General features: G+C 39.8%; 2 protein-coding genes across 2 annotated transcripts in view; both read left to right on the top strand.

Annotated features, from left to right (window-relative positions):
- On the top strand, nt 1-24,320 carry DSN1 (DSN1, MIS12 kinetochore complex component). Its single transcript, XM_006881708.1, has 10 exons — nt 1-34; nt 2,682-2,755; nt 4,439-4,511; nt 7,797-7,884; nt 9,531-9,590; nt 9,972-10,046; nt 14,851-14,998; nt 19,530-19,617; nt 20,694-20,777; nt 24,202-24,320. Exons 1-10 carry the CDS (start codon nt 1-3, stop codon nt 24,318-24,320), a joined length of 843 nt encoding a protein of 280 aa, XP_006881770.1.
- Nucleotides 24,308-25,860, top strand: part of NDRG3 (NDRG family member 3) — a 103,107-nt gene continuing 101,554 nt past the window's right edge. The window contains exon 1 of the mRNA XM_006881501.1: nt 24,308-24,341. The gene's annotated coding sequence lies outside the window, so the exon portion shown is untranslated. The remainder of the gene's footprint in view (nt 24,342-25,860) is intronic.

Raw genomic sequence — 25,860 nt, 5'->3', positions numbered from 1 at the left:
ATGATGTCAGTGACTCAATCAGAGACCGTTAAAGGTAAATGTTACAATGAAATTCAGTACCTCTTTCCTCTTGGGTTCAGGCTTTCTGGCTCCTGATGTATCTGGAATCACACGTTCACGTGATTGTGGAGCTCCTTCCTTGGTGTTTTATGCATTTTCTCATTTCCCGCTCTTTTGTGCTGATGTTTTGTTGTAATGAGTTTGATTTTTGTATCTTAAATTTTTTTTTGTGATAAGCACTAGAAGAGGAACCAGTGATGTCTAAGACTCCTCTTAATCACCAATTGAAATCAAGTCCTAGTCTTGTGGAACAGTGTGCTAAATCCTCTACCTCCCTGGAGATCACTCAGAGCATTTCAAAGGAAAGAATTCACCTTGACTGTAGCCCCAGAAAAGAGGGTTATTGTGAACTCAGCCACCAGGAAGTACTTCAGTCCACCTCCCTTCATTTGTATCCGCAAGAACAATCTGTCCATCATCAAAACAGAAGACAATCCTGGCGACGAGCAAGTATGAAGGGAACGAACCGTCGGAAGTCATTGCCTCCCGTTCACCATGGTATCACAGGTGGGGTGCTATCTACATAAGACATTGATGTTCCCACTCAGCTGAAAGGCAGTGAGGTCTGGCTGAAAGAGCGTAGGAGAATAGACTTGACTTTATTAGAGTGTGATTTGCAGCAACTTAGTTCTTTTGAATTCACTGAGCCTCAGTTTCCTCGTCTATAAAATGGATGCGCTACCCACCTTGTGGGGCTATTCTAAGATAATAAGTACTAATGTAAAATGCTTAGTAAGTGTTTAGTAATATTACTATTTCAGTCATATTAGTTGCCCATTGTAATCTTTATCAAAAGAAAAAATTGTAATTTGTAATTATTATGAGCAGAAGTGTTAAAGATCACTTCTTGGGGCTATATGCCTCATGTCCTACAATAGAATAGAAGGTGAATAGGGTTATATTTTGGGTTTTATAGTGGAAAATAGTTACAGAAAAATAGCTAGACTGAAAACTTTTTTTTTAGAGATGCCATATTTTAATGTAATTTGTATGATAGTAACTATCTTAGCAAAATGTTATGTAATGTAATTACAAAATGTAATGTAATTACAAAATGTAATGTGGAAAGTCTAGCATACTTCAGGAAGAACCTTCTAATGGTGGGGCCCTGAGCAAGCTACTTAGCTTCTTACCTTAAAGCTTTCTTGTGGAAACTGGAATGCTAATGGTACCCACCTCGTGGAGGATTGCATGAGGATTAGATGAGTTTACATGTGTAATATAATTTGGGGCACAATGTAAACTCTCAGATGTTAGCTGTTGTGATTATCAGCTCATGTCCAGGTGATCAGATGTCTAGAAGTCTAAGGAGGAATAAGTCAGCTACTAAGTCATCATAAAATGACTATTAACAATTCTCATGCTGTCTGCTCCATAGATGTGCCAAGAAGACCTCAGTAGTTCCCTAAGATTACCCCTATCTTTATCTCTCTTGTAGAGCATGTAGATGTAAAGTTCTGAATAACGGGAAATCACTGATAGTATTAAGATTTAGTTATTTCTGATTGTTGTGTTGTTAAGTGCTGTCGAGTCGCAGGCAACGCATAGCGACCCTATGAAGGAGAGTCCTCAACGCTTGGGTGTCTTTCAACCTCTCTCCAGTATTTCTGATTACCAGGGTTTTTTGATTATTAAGTACCTTGCTTTTCTTGATTTATAGCAATGAGAATTAAGAGAAAAAGCTAGCTTAGGCTAAGGAGCAAAAAGATAGGGATTTCTTAATAACTCATTAATAAACTTAATGGCAACAATTAAAAAAAATAGTACATACTTCCTGGAGTTATTTGAAAGTTCAGTGGCATAATTATGAAAAATGTTGATGGAGTTTGTCCAATTCAGGCCGATTACTCACTGTGTTACCTTGGGCAAGCTGCCTGTAGACCTTTTACCAATTTTACCTCAGTTTCATCGTCTCTAAAATGGCATTGGTAAGAGCTCTTGCCTCAAGGTTTAATGAGATGTATAGAAATAATTTACCTTATACCTTTTACACAACAAACATTCAACAAATACTTGTTACTGATTGTTAGAGGTCATTATAGAAAGGCAGCATGGGGAAATAACAGATTTTGTAATGGAAGTTACCTGTTACTTTTGGTTAGTGAGTTTCTACTAACTCTTGGTCTCAGGTATGTCATCTCCCCTCTGTGCTTCAGTTCCTTGGATGAAAACCGAGCTAGTCATGCTTACCTCAAAGAGATTTTTAAAGGACTCCTCTTAGGTCCTTTAGCACATAACTGCTAATCATACAAAAAAATAGTCAGATGGTGCCATTTCCTTCTAACAGTTAATATGAATTGTCCAAAAAAGTTTTATTATTTGTTATCTATCTTGTTTATTAAAAGTCACAGTTTTAATGTAATAACTAGAAATATTCTCATAGCCTATTTAAATGTTAAGTATTTTCATAGCATATTTAAGATGTGTGTATATAGGTAAATTTTATTCTTTTGTGTTTCTGGAAAAATGAAATGTGACATAGATGTGTGCTTCCCTTAACCAGACAGGGCCACCTGGGCAGTCTTGCCTTAAGCTGGACTATACCTCCAGGGAGGAGGTTTTCCAGTTTTGTTGCTTTGCTAAGTAATGGTCCAGCTCTTTAACATGGTATCTTATGTTAGCACTCAGCAGAAACATCAGTGTCAGCTTAGCAGAAAGTAAGCGGCTCGCTGCACTCCTCCTCTCCAGTTTCCAGGTAAGATGCTTGGGACTGGGAAATGTCATCTTTTTTAGGAAAAAACAAAACAAGCAAAAACAACTTGCTGTCAAAATTCAAGTAGAAATCAATACCTTAGTCCATTGGATAAGATTAAGAGATGCTTCTCCCTAATTTGAAAGCCCGATATAATCCTAGCCAACTGCTTTCTCCCTAAAACTAGGCTTTTTACCAATTCCCTTAGTGCTCCTGCTGCTAACTGAACAGCTGATAGATAATTTCCTCCATTGCAGCATTCTTTGCCTGGCAGCAGCAAATGATAGGAATTTATATTGGGTGGAGTTTAAAATTTAAGTTCATGTGGGAATTTCAGATCCAACTATATGTTAAGCCATTATGTGATTAATGGACAGTTTTATTTAAAGGTTAATATTTCATGTGGCAAATGAGTGCCTACATGATTGTAGATAAGCACTTAAGTCGTTTTGTGAATAAAAACATGGGGTTGATTCCTATGAGGTAAAGATTAAATACATCTCTGATTTCCAACTTCTTCAATGGATCTGATGCCAGCCAATGCCTTCCTCAGGACAGGAGTCACTCAGAATATGAATAGGCAGAAATAACGGGATCCAACTGAAGTGCGACATGAAGAGACACTTGGGCAAGGGTTGGGAAGGTCCCAGAGGCATCCTTCCCCCAGGAAGATCTCCTTCCACAGTTCTCTTCCAATCAGAGTTTCTTGAACTTCAGTGTTAAAGGCTTTTATCCGTCAGCTTGCTTCTTCTTGTTGCTGATATGTGCCATTGAGTCAAATACAACTCATAGCAACTCTGTGAACAGCTGTCCTGAGCCCTACCCTACCCTGTGCCATCCTCATCATCTCTGACACACATTTATAAAGTCACCATGTCAATCCAACTCACTGGGAGTCTTCCTCTCCTTCACCGACCTTCCATCATTTCCAAGCTTGATGACCTTGTCCAAGGAATAGCTTACATTCTATTGGTTGCTAGCGTGGCTCTTAGACTGATTCTCACTCATTAATACAAATCACCAGATATGGCCAGTGTAGCTCATTCACTCTAATGATTGTTTCATAGAGGCAGAAACAAAGGCTTGAGGCATAGTAATTTTTAACTTCGCAGCATGGCTTTTATGTGAATTAAGTGACTCCCCACTCCCACCCCCTTAACCGAAAATCTGACGGTGTGGTCTGACCCAACAGTTTACTCTTCATCACTTTGTTTTCAGGTGGTCTCTAGGTTAGAAATCCCCATTTACAAGTGTGTCCTGTAGTTAGAAACCAATCTCTGCAAAGCCTATTATAATAAATTCAAAGTGTATAAATAGTTAATAACAAATAGGCACTCCTTTGCAACAAGCTTCAACATGCTCGTATTGTTTTAAAGATGTTTTGGTGGACCTGAAAATGTTTACTTTTTTTTTATGCATTGAAAGATACATGATTGCTATTTATTAAGGTGGACTATTTGATTATTTTATCTATTAGGTGTGAACCACACCTAACTATTGCAATGTCAAGACAAATTTGTCTTAAAAACAAAACTGATTCTGGAATCCCAGGACTACTTATATGTGAAAAGTTTTAGATAGGAAAATGTTTAATTTTTACATTTATAAGACATTATACAATTATACAAACTGAGGAATGGCCTGAAAATCTTGGTGATTGTATTGACAGTGTTTTTCTTTCCTTAGTTCTCCGTTCAGAAACTGGAACCTTTCCTAAGTGGTACTAAAGGCTTCAATCTTGAAAGTTTTAGAGCCAAAGGTAAGCTACTGGGGTAAAAAAGTGTGGTTCGATCCAGGGCTGTCCCCTTTCTGAAAGTGAGCCAGTGTCATGCTCACAGAATTGCCATTCTTATTTTAGAAAATCAGAATCCATACAGAGATGCACAAGTGAAAATGAAGCCACCTCCTATCACCAACACCCAGTCTTAGCTCTTTTCCCAAGAAGCAGCCATAGTCAACAGCTGTGTCCTTGCGGAAGGATTTATTGCAGTTTCAGATACTTCTACATGTTTTTTAAAAGAAACGCAGTTGCACACATATTTGTCTTTTTTGCCTCATTATCTTGCAGTGTTCCACAACACACTTAAACAGATATACCTTAATACTTTGATAGCCATATACTTAGTAATTGCATTACATAAAAGCATCACATCTGACTTACCTAGTTCGGTGTGTTTTTTTTTTTTTAGATTTTGTTTGTTTGTTTTTTACTTTTTTAAAAATTAATTTTAATGAAAAGTTTTCAGAGACTTAGGATTTCCATTCTTTCGTTGTTGCACTTTTCTTCCTGTCCCCCACCATTCGCGCTTCTCTTTGAAAAGTAAAATTCTTTCATTGTTATACAGTCCTTCCCCCCATAAGTAGTTATTTTTTGATAGGCATTTAAAGTTCTTCCCAGCCTTTTACTGTTATAGTAAATTATATTGAATAGTTTTTTTTGTGCATACTTGTTAAGTTCTGGCCGGCGGAGTATGGCTCTTAGTAACTTTGAACAATAGATCTAAACCCTGTGCCATCTTCACTACCTCTGACACACTTAAGGCCATTGCTGCAATCAGTATGTCAATTCATCTCATTGAGTGTCTTCCTCTCTGTTGCTAACCTTCCACTCTTCCCAAGCATGATACCCCTTTCTAAGGAATAGCCTCTTGTAGCAACATATCCAAATTATGTGAGAAATTTTGGCATCCTTGCCACCAAGGAGCACTCTGGCTGCACTTTTTGTGAAATTAACACTTTTACTATGTATTAAGACCAATAGCCATTTGGCATATATGCAAATACAAAGATAAACTAGAATTATAGTTACAAGGTCAAAGGAAATGATAAGAATTACCAGATAATCTTTATAGAGATAATGGCTTATTCTTTGATCACTGATTTATGCCAGTGCCTATCTTATCATTTTCACCTTGTTGTTTGTTGTTGTTATGTGCCCTCCAGTCGTTTGTGACTCATAGCGACCCTATGCACAACAGCCCTAAACCCTGCTCTGTCCTGCGCCAACCCGCACTGCCTCTGACACACCCATCCTGATTACCCCAGTCACCAAATCAATCCATCTCATAGAGGGTCTTCCCCTCCTGCGCTGTCCTTCCACCCTCCCAAGCATGATGTCCCTCTCCAAGGACCCGTCCCTCCTGGCAACATGTCCAAAGTATGTCAGACGAAGCCCCAGAATCCTTGCCTCCAAGGAGTAGCTTGGTTTAATCCTCTCCAAGATGAATCTGTTTGTTTTCCTGGCAGTCCATGGTACATTCAGTACTCTTCCCCAGCACCACAGCTCAAAGGCATCAACTCTCCTTCTGTCCTCTCTAGTCATTGTCCAACTCTCTGATGCATAACAAGCGATTGCAAAGACCATGGCCTGTATCAGGCGCACCTTAGTCTCCAGAGAGAGACCGTTGCTGTTGAGTACTTTTAGAGAGGTCCCTAACAGCAGACTTTCCCATCGTGATACGCTTTTTGATTTCCTGACTGCTGGTGCCAAGAGTGTTGACTGGAGCCGAGCAAACTGAAGCTGTGAACAATCTCAATCTCTTCGCCATCCATCGGCATTTTCACCTACACAGTTTTATTGAACAGATTTTTTAAGACTATTCAGTATATGATAAGGGCATTTTGTGGTTTTCACTTACATTCCATTTTCTTTCAAAGGCATTTAAAATCTTTTTAGAACCATTTGTACTTTCTTTTTTGTGCTACTTTGTTAATTTCTGAGATGTGGCCTGTTTGTCTTCTTCCTATTAACTTGTAGAAACTCTTTATACATTAAGGAAATGTACTGTTTGTTTTCTAAGTTGCAAGTACTCTCTCCCAAGAATCCATTTCAACTCTAGGTAGTAGCTATTCTACCGACAATAGCTAGCAGAGCATCCACTAGATGCCCCCCGTTGGAGAAGGAACAGTTTCCGCTGTGTCCGTTGGATCTAGTTTGATGATACACAACAAGAAAGAAAACCAAAACTGATGATAACAACAAAAAAGTATTTGAAAAAGAAAAAAAAATACTGTTAACCACTTAGAAGATAAAAAAAATAAATGTGAATTTAGACTTACTTGCTAGTGAAAATGATTTCTCTCTGTTTATACCATCATGTCAATTACTGTAGATTTCCCAGCGTATCTTGACTGCTTACTGACAAAACCATTTCCCTCTGCATTCTTCACCTGAATATAATGATACACTCTTCAGGTCTAAGTTGTTTTGTGCTGCAGAGTCAGAACCGACCTGTAGCTGATTCTTCAGTGGATTTTCAGAGGTACCACTGCTCCCTTCAGGTGTAAGTGGAAGAGTTTTCATCTTATACCAATGACTTTGCCTCCCATATTTCATTGCACTCTTGCACATTTCCTGACTTTCCATTGCCATTAGGTTCATGTCTCTTAAAAAGAATAAAATGTCAGTTTTATACATTTTTAACTGCTTTTCATCAGTCAAGTAATGCCATAAAGAATTTTTTTCCATTTTATACAAGGAAGGTAAAACCTTTCTGCATATTTATACCATTTTCAGGGACAGATCAGGACTAGAATATGACAGGGACCATGAAGCTGAGGCAGTCTTAAGTGTGTGATATTTTTGTTAATAGCTGACTGTGATATTTCTTTATTGAAGTTCTTATTGTGATTTGAGTAAAATCTTCAAAAGTAGCTTAGTTTTCCAGTAAAAAGTTTATACACATTTTGTTCCCTAACATTGGTTATAATCTTCTCAATGTAACAACACTCTTACCTTTCTGTCTGGGTTCTCTGTTTCCATTTGTTCTTCCCTTCCTCTTCCTGCCTTCTGATTAGGACACATGGTACCCTTCTGGTCTTGTATGGCTGATTGTACTGAGGACTATATTCCTCCCTGGAATTATTATTATTATTATTCACTTTATGGGCCTGTGTATTGTTTGAAAGTTGATTCCCCAAGTTCAGTTCTAGGTGTGAAAATGCTAAAGGGCCATAGTCTCAGGATTTTCTTCCCAATTAAGTCTGGTACTGTGAAAATTGATAGGCTCTTTTATTTTCTGACACGCCATTTTATTCTTTCTAGCATCTTCTATTTCTGAAGAACTAAAACATTTTGCAGATAAACTAGAAAGTGATGGAACTCTTCAGAAATGCTTTGAAAAGCCAGAAAGGTAAAACAATTCCTTTTCTGTTATAAATTTTCTTTCTTTAAGATTTTTCACTTTAATTAAACAGTTGTCCATTCACTCAGCTTGTGGCTTAATTGAGTATAAAATGGGAATACCAGAACACTTGATTTTGCTTATGCAAAACCTATACCTGGACCAGAAAGCAGTCCTCCAAACAGAGCAAGGAAACACTGCAGGTTCAAAGTCAGGAGAGGAGTGTGTCAAGGGTGCATTCTTTCCTCATACCTTTTCAATCTGTATGCAGAACAGATCATTCGGGAAGCAGGACTTTACGAGGAGGAGTGTGGCATAAAGATTGGAGGAAGACACCTATAATAGCAACCTACAATATGGAGATGACATAACCTTGCTTGCTGAAAATGAAGAAGACCCCAAGCGCTTGCTGCAGAAGGTCAAGGACTGTAGTCTTCAATATAGATTGAAGCTCAACATCAAGAAGACAGATTCTCACCACTGCGCCAGTTGGCACACTATGACAGATGGAGAAGAGATTGAGGTTGTTAACAATTATAGCCTGCTGGGCTCCACAATCAACACTCTTAACACCAGCAGTCAGGAAATCAAAAGACAAATTGCATTGGGAAAATCTCCTGTCAGGAACCTCCCCAGAGTGCTGAAAAGCAACAGTGTCAGTCTAGAGACTAAGATACGCCTACTCTAGGCCATGGTCTTCGTGATAATTTGTAATACTTCATAGAGCTGGAGGATAGAAGAAGAATCGATGCCTTTGAGTTATGGTGCCAGAAAAAGAGGCTTGAACATACCGTGGACTACCAAGAAAATAAGTAGGTCTGTCTTGGAGAGGATGAAAACAAGTCTCTCCATGGAACCTAGGATTTTGAAGCTCTGTCTCACATACTTTGACACATGGCTGGGAGAGACTGGTTCTTGGAGAAGGATCTCATGCTTGGAAGGGTGAAGAGATAGCACAGGAGAAGATCCCAGATGAGATGGATTGATATAGTAACTGGGCAATGGGGGTTGGTGTGTTGGAATTAGTGAAACTGGCTCAGGACAGGGAAGAGCGGCTGTACATAGGGTTGCAGGTCACTCAGTGGCACATAACAACAACATATTGGTTGTTATTTATTTAACACATTGCTGCAAATGACGATAATACATCAGGGGGAAAAAGTGTTTCTAAGCATGCTTGTCAATTAAAAGTGTGCAGCAACGTGTTAAGCCTCTTTAGTTTATAGTCATTAAGACCTCTTGAGGGCCTTTGTATTTAAAAGTCAGTTGTTAATATATTTTGGAGAAATGTTCTTCTAAGTGGTTTAGCCCTCTTCTGTCAGTTTGCTGTACTGAGGTAACCTGGGGTTGCTATGATGCTGAACCTTGTGCCATTGGGGTGTCAGATGCCATACAGACAGTGTTTGGTGGAGCTCCCTGTTTAAGACAGGTTTGGAAGCAGGAGTGGCTTCCACTTCCTAAACAATATGCCTCTGGAAACTCTATGAACTTTGATAAGTAACGATAGTTATAGAACGGCTTCGGGTCTTTTGTTTATATGGTCACTATGAGGCATGCTTGACTCCATGGCAATCAGCAACAACATCATAATAGCAGAAGTAAATGCTTTTTGGGAAACATTTGTGTTAATCTCTTAATCCTTTTATGTATTCCAGAAATAATACAGATATGTCTCTGGAAGCCTCAGTGACTGAGATGAAGAAATACATAGAAAAGTGAGTGAAAATGGAAGAACCTTTCTTGGAAAATTTAAGCTCATTCTCCATATAGGGAAAATAATTAAATCTAGGAAAAATGATTAATAAATGGTCTGTTCAAAGTGTTGTTTCTGTTGGTGCTAGAAATGATAAACCTGCATATTGGAATTTCATGGGCTATATTGACGGCCAGTTTCATAGAATGGGATCTAGGTTAATTTAAGAAATCATGTTTGATTTGCTTGAATTACTTTGATAACATCTTAAAGATCTTTCCAGTCCTTACATGACTTTCTATTCAGACCTTAAAATCACAGGTACAAATCTTAAATGTGTTAGAGTCCTGAATGATTCCGAATGAGATACTCAACTATTAACTTTTTTTTTCTCATTGTACAGATTTTCTTCTGAACGTCACAGTTGGGACCAGCTCTTGCTTCATTACCAGAATGAAGCTGAGGAGATATCATCCAGGTTAGAGCTATGCATTGAAAATAGGGAGCTGTCTGTTTGCCTTGTGTTGTTTGATTTTAATTTGTTTCCATTTTGTTAGTTCAATTTTGGACAAATCAGCTGCAGAAGACGTCTTTAAATGTGGAAAAGCAAAACTGTCTCTTTGAAGACTAATGTTTACCTGTTTGAAACCACTGCATCTTCACTCACCTTGTGTGTTCAGAGACAGTTACTGACTAAAGAAGACCCACATAGAGTAACTGCCTTTTAATTAATGGGGTTTGTGAAGAACACAGAATGTATTGTAGACTGCCAGAAGAATGAACACTCTTAGAGGAAGTATGACTAAAAAGCTCTTGATAAGCATTGATGGTGAGACTTTGTTCCACATCATTTGGACGTGTTACCAGCAGGGAGCAGTGTCTGGAGAAGCTTGTCATTCTTAGTAGAGTATCAGTAGAAAAGAGGCAGAACACCGAGGGAATGAACTGCTACAGTGTTTCAACAGAGCGCTTAAACAGCAGTGATCAGGAGAATGGTGGAGAGCTGTGCAATGTTTCATTCTGTTGTACAGAGGGCTACTATGTGTCAGAGGCAGCTGAAGGGTCGCACCTAACAGCAATTCACATTGAATGGTGAATTGATTCAGACCCACCAATTTAGTAATCTTCTGTAAAGTAGGCTCAGAATAGAGCAGGGTTAAGAGCTGTTGTACGTAATAGGATTGCTGTGAGTCATAGACGATTTGATGGCACATAAGAGCAACAACAAAGTGTATTTTAGCGTTCTGACTTTAAGTGGGCAGTGAGAAGAAAAAGAACTGTCACTATTTTCTGCCTGAAAGCAGAGTTGTATCTAGAACTGTCACTATTTTCTGCCTGAAAGCAGAGTTGTATCTTGGCTGCTGTTTTATGTCCTGGGGTAGATAGGCACGACTCATCCCTGTACCTGACAACCTCAGGCACAGTCAACAATAACCAAAGACCAACAGTAAGAATATGGCCTTGGAATTGCTGGTGTAGAAGACACTACTAGCCAGGGCTTTTGTGGGTGGTCAGAGATTTGAAAGGAATAAAGAAAAAGGTCATACAGGGGAGAGAGAGAGAGAATCATTGCCTCTGGAGGATAAGAAAGGGGGAGAATACTAGATTTTTACTTAATTGGCACCTAAACCAGTGGTTTCAAACTCCATACCCCACCCCCCACAAACAGAATCTTGCCTAGAAACTGACTTCTAAAACAATAACCAAAACCCTAATTTCAAAAGCAGCTTCATAGTACAGAACAACTACTTATTAGGATTATGTTTTGTGAATTCTCTCCAATCTAGTCATTGAGCGTTGTCAGGTATTTTTATTTATTCTTTACATATTCTATTGATGAAGATAATGTCTCAGATGACTTGGGATATTTAACTTAGCTTATCAGTTAAGAAAGATAGTTGCTTATCTACAAATCCTAACTGCTTTTGAGTTATACAACCTTGGACAAATCACTTTTTCTGCATAAGCTTTAGGCTATTCATTGGATAATGGAGATAATGTTAATAGCTGCCTGACTGGGTTATTGTGAGTGTTAAACTAGTGAAAAATGTTTAGTGTCTGACACCTAGTAGGCGATCAGTAAATTATAATTGTTATTGTGGAGTCCTCTGACTTCTGGAGAGGGACAGAGAATCACCATCACTAACTTGAAGATGATTCCTATAAACTGGATTTGAAATAGATCTCTGCTCCAACCTTCATACCAATTCTGATACCAGCTGCCCTCTCTATGACAGTTACTTCCTTTGGATGCCATAATTCCTTACAGTGGACACACAGAACTCAGAGACCATACTGAGGATTATGAAATTTAGTAGAGAAGTAATGGCTACAACTTGAGATAAAAATCACCTTGGAAGTAATAGGAGCACCCCAGGAACAAGGTATGGTTTGTTAAGACAGCCAAGATATGGATTGTTAAGACTGCTCAACGCTGTGCTCACAAGCAGGCTGGGCCTCTCAGCTGTCCCTCAAGGCCGGGTCCTGCTGGAGCCTGGCCTCAGCCACTGACCTCTGCTCAGGCAAGTGCTGCATCTCTTTCGACTCTGCTATTAAGAGCTCAGAAGCATTTCAGTCTGCCAGCAAGCTCCCTGCCAACAGTGCTCAAGCTCTGGGAAGGAACCTCATTTGTCATATAGGGTTATCATGGTTGCTGCTATGGTCATGTATTGCCTTTAATTTTATACTTCTCCCTCCTGGGTCTCAGAGGTCCTTAATACATGGATGCTGGGCCTGGACCCCATGGATATATTTTTTACTCCTGGCTCTTACATATTTTTTTGTTGTTAACCGATGTTCATAGCAGTGTTATTCACAAAAGCAAGAAAATGGAAACAGCCCAAATGTCCATCAGTAAACAGATGGATTGAGAGATTGTGGTACATTCGCACGATGGAATACTATGCAGCATTCAGAAGCAATGATTTTCAAAAATACTAAATTATGTGGGAGAGGCTAGAGAGCATTATAGTGAGTGAACTAACTCAGTCTCATAAGGACAAATACCACATAATACCATTACTGTAAAAATAGGATAACTATTAATATATATAAATGTCCAAATGATGGAAGGAGACAGGGCAGGAGGTCTGGGGGTGGGGGAAGTCACGAGGTTGCAGTATTTGGTGGCTGGAAGGGAGGGGGTGAAGGAAGGAGGAAAGATCCAGTAGGATCTAAAAATGGATGAGATAATAGTGTTCATATATCAATGGTGATTGATTTTATGAGATATAATACATGGGAATGATCATGAAACAAAATGTGGTCTTTTTTTGTCATATTTTCTACTAACATTTATACAGTAAATTAACCCGCTATCACTTAGTCTATTCTCTTATCAACTTGATATGACAGAATGGAATAGACCCATAGGATTTCTAAGGCTATAAATCTGTAAATCTTTATGGAAGCAGATTGCCTTATAGTTCTGCAAAGCTGCTAGTAACTAAATTTGAACAACTGACCTTTTGTTTTGCAGCCAGATGCTTTAACCACTGTTCTACTGGGGCTCCTAATAAATTAGCTTTCCATTTAAAAATTGTTACACAGATTATTCATTGGCATTGGTTACATTGTTTTTATAGTGTGTCAATATTCATTAATTATTGCCTGCATAATTTATGTTCAATCTGGTTTTCCTGTCCCCTTACCTACCTTACCTATGGGGTATTTTTTTATTCTTTACTTTAGAGTAATTACCATTTGGTCTCATGGTAATATTTTTCATTTTATAAGTCAATCTGTTATTTTGTTAAAAAGATGACTTCAGGGTAGTTTTAGTTCAAGATATGGAGTATCTCAGTGCAATGGTCTTGAGAAATCTAATTTGAACTATTCCAGAAAGTCTAGATTTCTGTTATTTAATATTATTATTCTAGTTTATTTACAAAATTCAAATACATTGATTTCTTTAAAATTTTATTTCCATTCTATAGTTTTCTCCCTTTCTGCCAGGATCCATCTTTTGTGGTCCTCCTCAGACTGGCCATTAGTGATTGATTGCCAGGTATAATCTAGTTCTTCAGGTCCTGGATAGATGATGTCATTGGCTTTTCTTGGTTGTAGTGCAATCCCCTTTTACCTCCATAGTATTGCCTCATTTTTATATATCTACTCTTCCCTTCAAGACTACAAACTGACAGATCCCCTCAGTGGGCCACACTTACCTAATTTGCTTGGAGTAAATTTCCCAATCCCTTTGCAAGATTACAACCATGTGTCATCTTGCCAGAATTACAAACTCAGGAGAGAGTTTATAAAGAGAAATAGGTTATACTGGAGTTATAATCAGTTTTTATAAACCTGACATCCTCTTCATTTGAAGTGGGTAAGCATTTTTTTAAAAGAATTATTTCTTCTTTTTTAAATTATTATTAATTTCAGTGAACATCTATAGAGATTTTGAAATTCCATTAATTCATTGTTGCACTTTTCTCCCCACCCACTCACCCTCACCCCCAGTTCGCTCCTCTCCTTGAAAAGGAAAAGAAAAACTCCTTCATTGGTACACAATCCCCCCAAGAATTCTTTCTTAAAGTTCATTTTTTAAAAAATCTAACTCTTTAAAATTTTCTATCTTTTTGTTGTTGGGTTTTGGTTTTGTTTTTTAAATATGGAACAGTTCATGAATTTTCATATCATCCTTGCACAGGGGCCATGCTAATCTTCTCTATGTCATTTCAGTTTTAGTATATGAAGTTTTAGTTTTAGTATATGAAGCGAACACTTTGATGTTGTTTTATGTGCTGTCAAGTAAAAATCAACTTATAGCTGGACCGTCTAGTAAATTTTCAGAAGCTGTAAATCTCACAGGGAGAGATTTCCCGTCTTGGGAAACAACTGGTGAATTCGAACCCCTTGCCTCTGGGTTGCCAGCACTCTGTTTTCCTACTAGGCCACCACAGTTCTGTGTATCCTGTTTACTAATTCTTACTCTGCATTAAATGTTGAGTTGCTAACCAAAAATTGGTGATTTGAATCCACCAGCTGCTGTAAGAGAGATAGTCTTATTTATATATGGATCTTACTGTTAAGTGGAGTCATCTGACCTGAATTTCAACTGACTTAGTCAACTCTAGAATTACCTGGAGTTCGGTAGTATAAAGACATTAACACCAAATAATCTTTTTTAAAAAAAAAATCTCTTGTTAATAAGAAACCCACAGTAGAATGAAAAAATATTGATCCAAGTTAATACAACTTTCTAAGTCTTTTCCAGGGTGCTCTTTGGTTTACCTTCTTCAGAAAATAATTACCAATTTCTTGTTTTGTTTGGATTTTAGAAAATTAACTGAAGACAAAATTGTTGAAGTTGAAGTGCAACCTACAGCATATCTTAAGTCTTCTCAGAATGAGGTTCTAAATACAAAGCCAGACTACCAGAAAATATTACAGAATGAGAACAAGGTTTTTGATTATATGGAGTTGGTGGTGAGTTGGCTTATGTCTGTTTGGTTGGATTATTTAACTTTGCAGTAATTTGAACAGAACAAGGGGATATTGTTGTTTTTTTGTTTTGTTTTGTTTTGTTTTGGTTTTTTTTTGGGGGGGGATACTGTTGTTGTTGTTGCTGTTAAGTGCCATCGAGTTGCAGGCGACTCATAGCGACCCTATGAAGGAGAGTCCTCAATGCTTGGGTGCCTTTCATCCTTTCTCCAGGTTCATAGGGTTTCCGGAGGCAAGCTATTACAGAAGTGGATGCCACTCCTCCTTCCAAGCTTGTTTTAATTGGGGAGCTCCACACCACTCTCTGCACGCATTCGGTAACCAACCATTAACGCATTTGACACATCAGTGTCACCGTGTTCAGCTTCTCAGCAACCACAAGTGACCGCTGTACGGCAACTTGTACACCAGGGCTATACGACCCAGAGGAATGTCTGAACAAAAACAATGAAAGACAGGCCCGAGGGCCGCAGATTAAAAGTCATCCACGTTTGACTTGGCAGCATCGCTTTCTGTCCGTTGGGCCAGCTGATCTCGCTCTGTTGATGTTATTGTTGTTAAGTGCCATCGAGTCGCAGGCGACCCAGCGACCCTATAAAGGAGAGTCCTCGACGCTTGGGTGCCTTTCATCCTCTCTCCAGGTTACTACAGGAATGATGCGCATCAGGTTTGTAGTCTTTCTCTATAACTATTCAGTCTGAATGTTGACCAAGTAGTCTAAGAAATTGGACTGTATGAAGAAAAATTTAACATTAGAATTGGAGGAAAACTCATCTATGACCTACATTATGCAGATGACACGACTACATGACTGACGAAGGTGCTCTTGACCTAAGCCATGGTATTTTTATTTGCTTCTTGTGCTTCTGAAATTTGAACACTGGAGTAAGGAAGACCCTGGAAGAATTGATGCCTTTGAATGATAAGTTGGAGGACATTGAATATACCATGAACTACAAACAGAAAAAACATATCTGCCTTGGAGGAAGTACAAGCAAGGCGATGCTTTAGACTCATGGATGGTCAGATTTCTGCCTGAAGTACTTTGGACATGTTAGGAGGCCACAGCCTGTGGTGGGGAAAAGCTCATGTTTGGAAAAACAGAGTCTCAACAAAAGAGAAGACCTGTAATGGGATGGATTGACAGTGACTGCAAGATTTGGATTAAGAATTGTGGATATTAGGATGATGGCACAGGATAGGACATCGTTTTGGTCTGTTGTTTATAGGGTCCCTCTGAGTCAGAGTCGACATGAAACCTCCTAACCAAATATGAGGCCTCTCTGTGCTGACCTTTTAACAGATTGAAAGAAATTAGAGGGTGAACCATAAGTAGTTGTTGCTATGTGCCATTGAGTCGCTTGCAACTCATAGCGACCCTATGTACAACAGCCCTAAACACGGTTCTGTCCTATGCCAGTCTCATTGTCTCTGATACACTTATCCCAATCACCCCAGTCACCGAATCAGTCCATCTCCTAGAGGGCCTTCCCCTCCTGCGCCTGCCCTCCACTCTCCCAAGCATGATGTCCTCTAAGGACTGGTCTCTCCTTACAACATGACCAAAGTATGTCAGACAAAGTCTCAGAATCCTTTACCTCTCAGTTACTAACTGATTGGTTGGTAATTCAAATTTATCCATAGGCCCCTAAAAAGAAAGGTTTCAGGGAGAGGTGGTTAATCGTAGGTTTGATGGGTGGATGGAAGGGTGGGTAAGGAAATGGGATATATCCGGTGTGAAAAAACAATGTATAAGAGCTTTGTAAGTGAACCAGTATAAAAAGTTTTATTTTAAATTTAAAAAAAAAAAGGTTTGATAATTTGCTTCTGAACATTCATAGTAGTCAATACCCTAATACCTGGTATACTGCAGTTCTTTGTACCTGTGAGGTTGCCATGAGTTTTGATTTTTCTTTTACTCTGTAAAAGTAAAGGTATTTTAAAACCATAAGAATTTGTGACGTAATTTGCAGCATAGAGACAATTCATTCTATGTCTGAGCCCAAAGAAACCATGGGAAGAGCCGTTACTATGACAACTAAAAAGAGAAAATCACATAGTTTTCTGCTTTTGAGAGCTAGGACTTTCAGTTGTAGGAAACAGCCAACTCAAGAAGGCCCTTGTAAAAACAATAAAAATAGTAATAATTCCACCACAAGATAAAGGTAAACAATCCAGTTGCAAAATGGACACAGGATATGAACAGGCACTTCACCAAAGAAGACATTCAGATGGCAAACACATGAAGAAATGTTCAAAATCCCTAGCTCTAAGATGCAAATCAAAACAATTATGAGATATCATCTCACTCCAGTAAGAATAGTGAAATTCAACAGAGCAGCAAACAACAAATGCTAGTGAGGTTGGAGAGAAACTGGAACCCTTATTCACTGTTGGTGGAAGTGTAAAATGGTGCCACCACTATGGAAGGCAGTATGGCACTTTCTCAAAAAGTTGCAAGTAGAAATATCATTTGACCCAGTAATTCCACTACTTGAAATAGACCTTAAAGAAACCAGAACTGCCACCCAAGCAGATATATGCACACTCATGTTTATTGCTGTATTGTTCACAATAGCAAAGAGATGGAAACAACACAGGTGCCCATTAAGAAACAAATGGATAGAGAAGCTGCAGTATATTCATATATACTACATACTATATACATACATATATATTCATACTATGCTGCATTGAAAAACAAGGAACTCATGAATTGTACAAAATGGGTGACCCTGGAGGACGTTATGTTGAGTGAAGTATCTTATTCAAATACTGCATAATGCCGCTGTTATAAAGCAGGACTGACATCGGACTTAGGGAGAACCTAAGAAAAGAGGGGATAAATAATGTACATTGCACTGAAACAGATGAGGAGAGAACGGTGTAAAAGGAATATGTGATTAGGTATTTGCATGACAAGAGTCCGGAATAAGATCTGCATAGAAAAATTGGGGTGAGGTGGGGAATTGTACAACAGTGAACGAATTTTTTTTCAATGAGAAAAGCAAACTGGGAGGGAGGAAAGTGTGCAACAATGAATAAATGAATGGAAATCCAAGTTTTCTATAAACTCATTAAAATTTCGATAAAAAATTAGTAATAATTCTACTTTTGTCATGTTGATTCCAATTCAAGATGACCCTCTGTTGGATTTTTGTACTCATGCGAAACCTATACATAGACCCCAAGGCTGCTGTGTGGACAGAGTAAGGGAACACTAAATGATTTAAAATTAAGAAGAAAGTGTGTCGGGGTTGTATTCTCTCTCCATATTTATTCAGTCTGTATGCTCAGCAGATTATTCAGGAAGTTGGACTCTATAAAGAGGATTGTGGCATCAGGATCAGAGGGAGACTTAACCATAACTGGTGTTACACAGATGGCACAATCTTGCTTGCTGAATGGGAGGAGGACTTGCAGCATTTATTGCAGAAGATCAAAGAATACAGCCTTCCATATGGATTGAAATATTGATGTCAAGAAAACAGATTCTTACCATTGGACTGATAGGCAACATCATGATAGAGAAAAGATTGAAGCTGTCAACAACTTCATCTTACTTGGATCCACAGTCAACACCCTTGGTACCAGCAGTCAGGAAATCAGGAAACGTGTTGCACTAGGAAAGTCTGCAGTCAGGGAACTGTTGAGGAGTAATGATGTCAGTTTTAGGACAAAGGTGTGTTTTATTGAGGTCATGGTCTTTCCCTTCGCTTGCTATGCATCTGTGAGCTGGACAGTGAATAAGTATGACAGAAGAAGACTTGATGCCTCTGAGCTGTGATGTTGAAAAAAGAGTTCTGAACAGCCAAAAGAACAAATAGGTCTTGGAGAGGGTGCGGCCAGAATGATCTTTGGAGGCAAAGATGATGACGCTTGACCTCATGTACTTTGGGCATGTTGCTAGGAGAGTCTATTCCTTGGAAAGGTAGAGAGTGAAGGAGAGGAAGACCCTTGACCAGGTGGGATGACACGGTGACTGCCACAGTGGGCTTTAATGTGTCAGTGTGTGAAGATGACACAGATGAGGACATAGTTCAGATCTTGTTTCATAGGGTCTCTGAGTCATACTGAATGACACCTAGCAACAATAAAATTATAAATGAGAGGAGATTGTGTCATCTTTCGCCCATGGTGTGGCTCATAAGTTTGAACTGCTAACCTTCCAGTTAGCACCAAACCTGCTATGCTGTCAGGTTGCTTTTCCAGGAGCCGTACTGAGTAATAAGCTCCCTGGCCTTGTTCAGCTCCCTGCTAATTGGATTCCTTAACTGACCAAACCCCACCAGAAGCCAGAGGATATGATGTATTGTTATTAGATGTCATATAGATCTGGAGTTGGAGAATAATGGAATGTAGATACAGAGGAGCAAACCAAAAAAACATTGGGTAGAAATATTCCAACTGGAAAGAACAACACCCACAAAGCTCTTGTTGCTGTAGCTTGCCTAGCATCTTAGAGGAACAGCAAAGTCACTTGCTCCTTAGAGCTAACAGTTCTTGTTGTCTGCAGATGGATGAACTGCAAGGATCAGTGATGCAGCTGCATTCCTTTATGGATGAAAGTACCCAGTGTCTCCAGAAGATGTCATTGCAGCTTGGTAAGCATGCCGCTTGAGGGGATGATGGCATAGCCTGTTTTCTTTCGGATAACCAGCCTTTCAGACACAAAGTCTACTTCTGAACCGGAACTCCAGAGAGTAACAACTGTATCAGATGATTTCTGTAACCCCAAGTATATCATAGCATAGGGCAGAGTTCAGATCTGTTGTTTGTAGGGTCTCTGAGTCATACTTGACAGCATTTAACAAGTATATCAGAGATGATGAAGTGGGCACAGGAAAAGGAGTCATAGTTGACTGGACTGCACCTAATAACAACAGAAGTCCCACCATCAGCAATAATAATATGTTACAAGTATTTATGGTTAGTGGCAAATTTCGAGCTAGAAACTGTACAGAAGTACACTGGACAGAATGAAATACTCATGAAACTTAGTGCTCTGGTAAATCCAAGTCTGAAGAAAAATTTTGGGGGTTTTATTTTTTTCTTTAAGTATTGATTCAAATGACATTGACGTTGTTTGCAGCTTGTTAAAAATGTCTTGCAGACCTTTATTATTTGTTACATTGTTCTTGTTGTGTACTGCTGAGTCAGAACGACTCATAGCTAGCTGACCCTCCAGTGGGTTTTCAGAAGCAAGTAATCACACAAGAGGAGATTGCCCATCCTTCTTCCGCAGGGCAGGTAGTAGATTTCAACCACATGCCTGGGGGATTGCAGTGCAGTTTCTTACTCCAGGCCACCAAGGCTCCCTATTATTATACACACTTTAAATTTTTTATTTAACACAATCTGCTATAGGGAGCTTTAGTGGGAGTTGCACTGCTAATCCAAATGTGCCTCTCTGGTAGTTCAATTCCAACAGCAGCTTCACAGGAAAAAGATGAGTTGTTTCCTGTATAATTTATATCCTGAAAAGTTTTCAGTGATTATACTTGTAACTGGCTCCCCTCCTGGGCTGCCAACTCTTTGAGGACAGAGACTCATAACTTGTCGTTGAAGTGCACTGTAGTGTCAGGCACAGAAACCACATAGGGAGTTTTTAATAAATGTCATACGGATTCAATTTAAGTTTGAGATTTTTTTTTCCCTTTCCTTCTCCCTTCCTCTGCAGGGAAGAGAAGCATGGAACAAGTAGATCCTTCACCAGTTCGAAAACTACTTAAGCTTCAGCTGCAAAATCCACCTACCACTTATAGTCCCTGACCTTGTCATTGACTTTGTGTAGGTTTTCCTTGAAGAACTCAAGATGAGAGGACTGGGAAGTGTCCAGCACTTGGTGACTGGCTGGTAGAGCTGGTGATCTGTGACTGACAGTGTGGAGGCCTTTTAAGGTACCTAGGTGACTGTACAGCACTTTTTTTCCCCTCTGGAGTCCCAAACTATATCCAAAAGAACATTGTTACTCTCGAAGGAAGTTTGCAGAGAATCCTAGACTTCCCCCGCCCCCCCATTAATATACTAAGTATTTGAACCTTCTTTTTTAGAATGACTTTCAGAATGTCTTTGACAGGTCAGAAATCTTTGACCTCTGAAGATGTTTTACAGTTTTTTAAACAGTCCAGTCACTGTGAACAAGTTCCATGTTTGGGACTAGATTGGGTTCTGCATGTACAGGCCTTCTAGTGTGGCTTTAAAGATGACTTGATAGAAGAGCTTTGAGTGTTATTTGCATCATTGGGTCAAGTATATCATCGTTGGGCCAAGTGTAACATCATTGGGTTAAGTATACACAAGTGTGTTGCATCAAGTTTATCACTTCACAGGATGTCCTTTATTGAAGGAAATACCATGCATTCAGTCTGTCCTGATGTTTGTAGTGTACTTTAGCTTTTACTGTTGAGAGTTTAAACCCATGATGCAGAGTCAAAGTACTCTTCTTATGTTGTATATGTTTAATAGATTACATTCTAAAATTGCATATAATTTAAAAACAACCTTTTTGAGTATATAAAAAAAGGAAACAGCAAATAGAATTTACAAGAAAGAAATATCTCTGTTAAGAAGCTGTATTAATAGTAGTGTAGAAAAAGACCTCAACATTAATTACCAATAAAATACCAACTAATTTATTTTTACTGTTTCTTATTGTGAAGTTCGCCTAATGGGACAAACCTCATTTTACTCAACACTCAGTCATTATTTTAAATCTTATCTCTTAAGTACTGGTTGTGAGAGATTATCCTTTGACTTACTTTTTTTTTCTTTTATTTTACTGTCTTTGAGAAATAATCTCAAGTATTTTTATAGTGTATTACATATTGGACTGCTTACAAAAGGTTGGTAGTTTGAATCTAATTTTCTCCTTTAAAGTTAGTTTCAGAAACCAAATGAGGGGTCACCATGAGTCAGAACCAACAGCACTTGAGTTTGGTTTTGCCTTATCTCTCTGGGACAGAAAAATTAGATGGTACCCATTATCACAAATGACTAGTCTGATCAAGGTTGTAATAATAAATGGATCCCAATAGAGGGAGGGGGTAAGTGTAGAACAGAACTCTTAATTTGCAGAATGTTAAGATTTACTCAACTGGATGAGAGACTCCTTTAGATAACTTCAAGAGCCTTGAAATGGAACTACTTCTCAATGTCCCTTTTTAGCCAAATAGATTGACTCATCCAATTAAAATTACCATAAGTATCGCACACCTTTCAAAAATTATTTCCAGGAGGCTAAATGGTCTACAGTGAAGTCAAAGGCAACATGAACGGGGTAAGGGGACAGGTAAACCAGATTACCAGAAGGGAAATATCTGGAATGGAATTAATGTTGATGCATTATGGAAAATATAGCCAGTGTCTGAACAATTTATGTAGTAATTATTAAGCAGGAGCACAATTTGTTAACTGAAAATAGTTTTCAAAAAATAAAAACACACTACAACAAGATAAAGGTAAAAAACCCAATTGAAAAATGGGCACAGGATATGAACACTTGACCAAAGAAGACATTCAGCTGGCCAACAAACACTTGAAGAAATATTCAAAATCCCTAGCTCTAAGAGAGATGCAAATCAAAACAACGATGAGATACCATCTCATTCCAGTAAGAATAGCAAAATTTAACAGAACAAACAACAAATGCTGGTGAGGTGCAGAGAAACTGGAATCCTTAGTAACTCTTGGTGGGAGTATAAAATGGTGCAACCACTATGGAAGGCTGTATGACGCTTTCTCAAAAAGTTGGAAAAAGAAATACCGTTTAACTCAGCAATTCCACTACTAGGAATATACCCCAAAGAAACCATAACTGCTACCCAAACAGATAGATGCACACCTATGTTTATTTTGGCTTTGTTCACAATAGCAAAGAGTTGGAAACAACTCAAGTGCCCATCAACAAACATGGATAGAGAAGCTCTGGTATATTCACACAATGGATTACTATGTGGCATTGAAAAACAAGGAACTCATGAAATATACAAAATGGGTGGCCCTGGAGGACACTATGTTGAGTGAAATATCCCAGTCACAAAAAGGCAAATATGGCATAATGCCATTGTTAAAAAAGAACTGACATAGGGGTTGAGGGGGAGACTGAGAAAGGGGATAAATAATGTATACTGCATTGAAACAGATGAGGGAGAGAACTGTTTAAAAGGGATATATATGATGAACATTGGGGGGAGGGTTTGAATAACAATTTTTTTTTCTTATACTTTTAAAAAAGAAAAGCTAATGGGAGGGAAGAGTGGACATGGAGAAAAGTGCAACAGTGGGGTGGGAAATTTTTAAAAAAACATTTCCCCTTTAGATAATTGGTAATACTTCACTTGCCCAACTTTAATATGGGTGCATCAAACTCACTAATACCTAATATTAAACACTGATCATTTTGACAATTAAAACAGACATTGGGGGGGGGGAAGAAGAACGAACTGGGGAGGAGGGTAGAGAAAACAGTGCAACAATGAATGAATGAAAACCCAAAATCTCTGTAAATGTTCACTAAAACTAATAAAATTTAATAATAAAACAAAACACTGATCATTAAGCATTATGGAGCTCCGGACCGCCGCCCACTGGTTAAGAGAATTAGATGGTCAAATCCCCTAGCGGCTCCGAAAAAGATGGGTAAACTTGTGTGGTTTATAGGCTCGGAAACTACTGGAAGATCAGTTATAAGTGGTTTCTGGCTGGAAAGCAGTTTTAGCTGAAAAATCCTTTAGGTCCAGAGATTGTGTCCTAAAAAAAAAAAAAGATTGTGTCCTGTAGAGATTTTTTTATGCTTTTTATATTTGATTTTTAATGTCAGAAGATAAGTTAATAGATGATGTGGCTGGAAGGTTTAAGAGAATTGTGGAGAACTGAGAAGTAGGAGACCCTAGTCTTGGGTTCTAGATAAGCTGCTCTGTGCCTTCTGTAAAATTTATTGCCTCATGACCTTGGTGTTTCACTGGCCCCCGGGGCATAGGTAACAAAGGAATGCCACGCCTTCAGGGTTCTTTACAGACGAAGGATGTGACTCAGGGAAAGGAGAAAGCCGGCCTACACTCAACTCCCCTCCCTCCAAGCAGGTCTAGTTTAGGGTTTTTTCCCCCGAAGGGGCTCCTCAGGGAAAAAAACTACAGCCAAGAAGGCGCTCCGGGCCTCTCCGGGCTCGGCTGCCATTTTGTCGGTAGTTCTCGAGGCGGGCGGCCTCAGCGCGCCTGCGCGGGCCCGGCATCCTCAGCGCGCCTGCGCGGTCCCACCTCCCCCGCCCCTCTATCTGCCGCCGACGCTGCTGCTGCTGCTGCACTAACGGCGGTTCCCTGCAGCCCAGGTGAGTGAGCGCCTCATCCCGGCCCGCGGGTGGCGAGCGGCATGGCCCGCTGGGGCTTGGCTGCCCTTTCCTTCCCCCTCCCTTCCTCGTTTCCGCGCTGCAGTCATGGCCGGGGTCCCGTGCTACCGGCCTCCGGGTTCTCCCCAGCACTCTTTGCCCAGCCAGGCGGGCAGACCCCTTGTCAGCCGGGCTGAAGCAAGTCCCTCGCTCGGGTCTGGGGTCCCGCACTGTACGCTCCGATCGTAGCTCGCAAATGACAGGGGTCTGTCGTGCGAGCGCTCGACCCTTTCGTGACTAGAACCCGCAGCAAACACCTCTGTTTCCCGCTTCTGTCCTGCATGCGGAGTTCGGTGGGCCTAGGGTCCGGCCATTCATCTTCCCCGCCCGCCGGGGACACGGGGACACGGGAGTGGGGGGTTGTGGGGACGCTTATTGAATGGACTGTGAGTTCGCTTTGCACCCGTGTGGCCCCAGAGCTGCAAAGAGCACCCCCTGGCGGGAAGCCACCTTTCCCAAGCGAGGGAGAGTCCTCACTTGACTGAAGTGGAAACTGAGGCACGGGGGAGGTGAAGTAACATGTCCAAGGTCACGGTGCTGACAAGTGACACAACTCGCTCTTGAATGCCTCGCAGGTCAGCCAGTGCAGTTGGAATTTGAATCCTGTATCTTTTTGAGGAAAAACCAACCATCAGATAACTCATACTTGTCATTCTGGAGTTGCTTCTCGAACGTCATAAAATTAGGCTGCAAAAACAGCATTTTCTCGTTAGACTGGTTGAGGCTTTATTGTGATAATAATCATGATAGTATTAGAAATGCTATTAATACGAACAAACATTTTATCGAGTGCTTGCTGTGTGCCGGGGATCTTGCTAAGCATTTTCAGATTATTTTAGTACCTCTGCTCTTCTGTTCCATTGTTACACCCTTCTTCTCATGCAGCCTTTTTTTCCTGCAGAGCTTCCAGCCCTGTCACAGGTAGACCAACCTTAGTTTAGGAGACACAAGGCTTTACTTGACAGGACTAAGTAAGCCTTATCTGCCTCCATCCAGATTCCCCCTTCTCCCTAGATCTGTCCGTCCCCCCGCCCCCCCAAGAGGGTATTATTAGCCTTTGTGGCTGTCAGAAGAACAGGACCAGGCTAGCTGGGCTGGCTGGACTTTGGAGGTGACAGAGCAAATTTGGCCAGCACTCACCTGATTCTGATGCTTTCTGCCATAGCTTTAATGCTGGACTGGAACATCTCAGTATTTAAGTAAAAAGGAAGAGAGAGCACTGACAAAGAGGTGCCGGATACAAGAAACCTCCCATGATTGAAAGTCTGAGATGAACAACTGTAAAAATTTATCAGTGTTTCTCCCCCAGAATAGCCAGCTTAAACCCAGGCATCCTCTCAGCACTGAGATAACTGAGCCTTCTCCTTTCGCAAATTCTCCTGCATGGTTCAACTGCTCCACTGAATCACCACCAACTCTGTGAAGCCCTCCCTGTTTGATTTTCCCAATTAGAATGAATTCT

Source organism: Elephantulus edwardii, unplaced genomic scaffold (assembly GCF_000299155.1).
Source record: "Elephantulus edwardii isolate Elephantulus edwardi_28Jun2011 unplaced genomic scaffold, EleEdw1.0 scaffold00015, whole genome shotgun sequence".
NCBI classification, from domain to species: Eukaryota; Metazoa; Chordata; class Mammalia; order Macroscelidea; family Macroscelididae; genus Elephantulus; species Elephantulus edwardii.
This window is presented reverse-complemented; position numbering and strand designations above follow the sequence as displayed.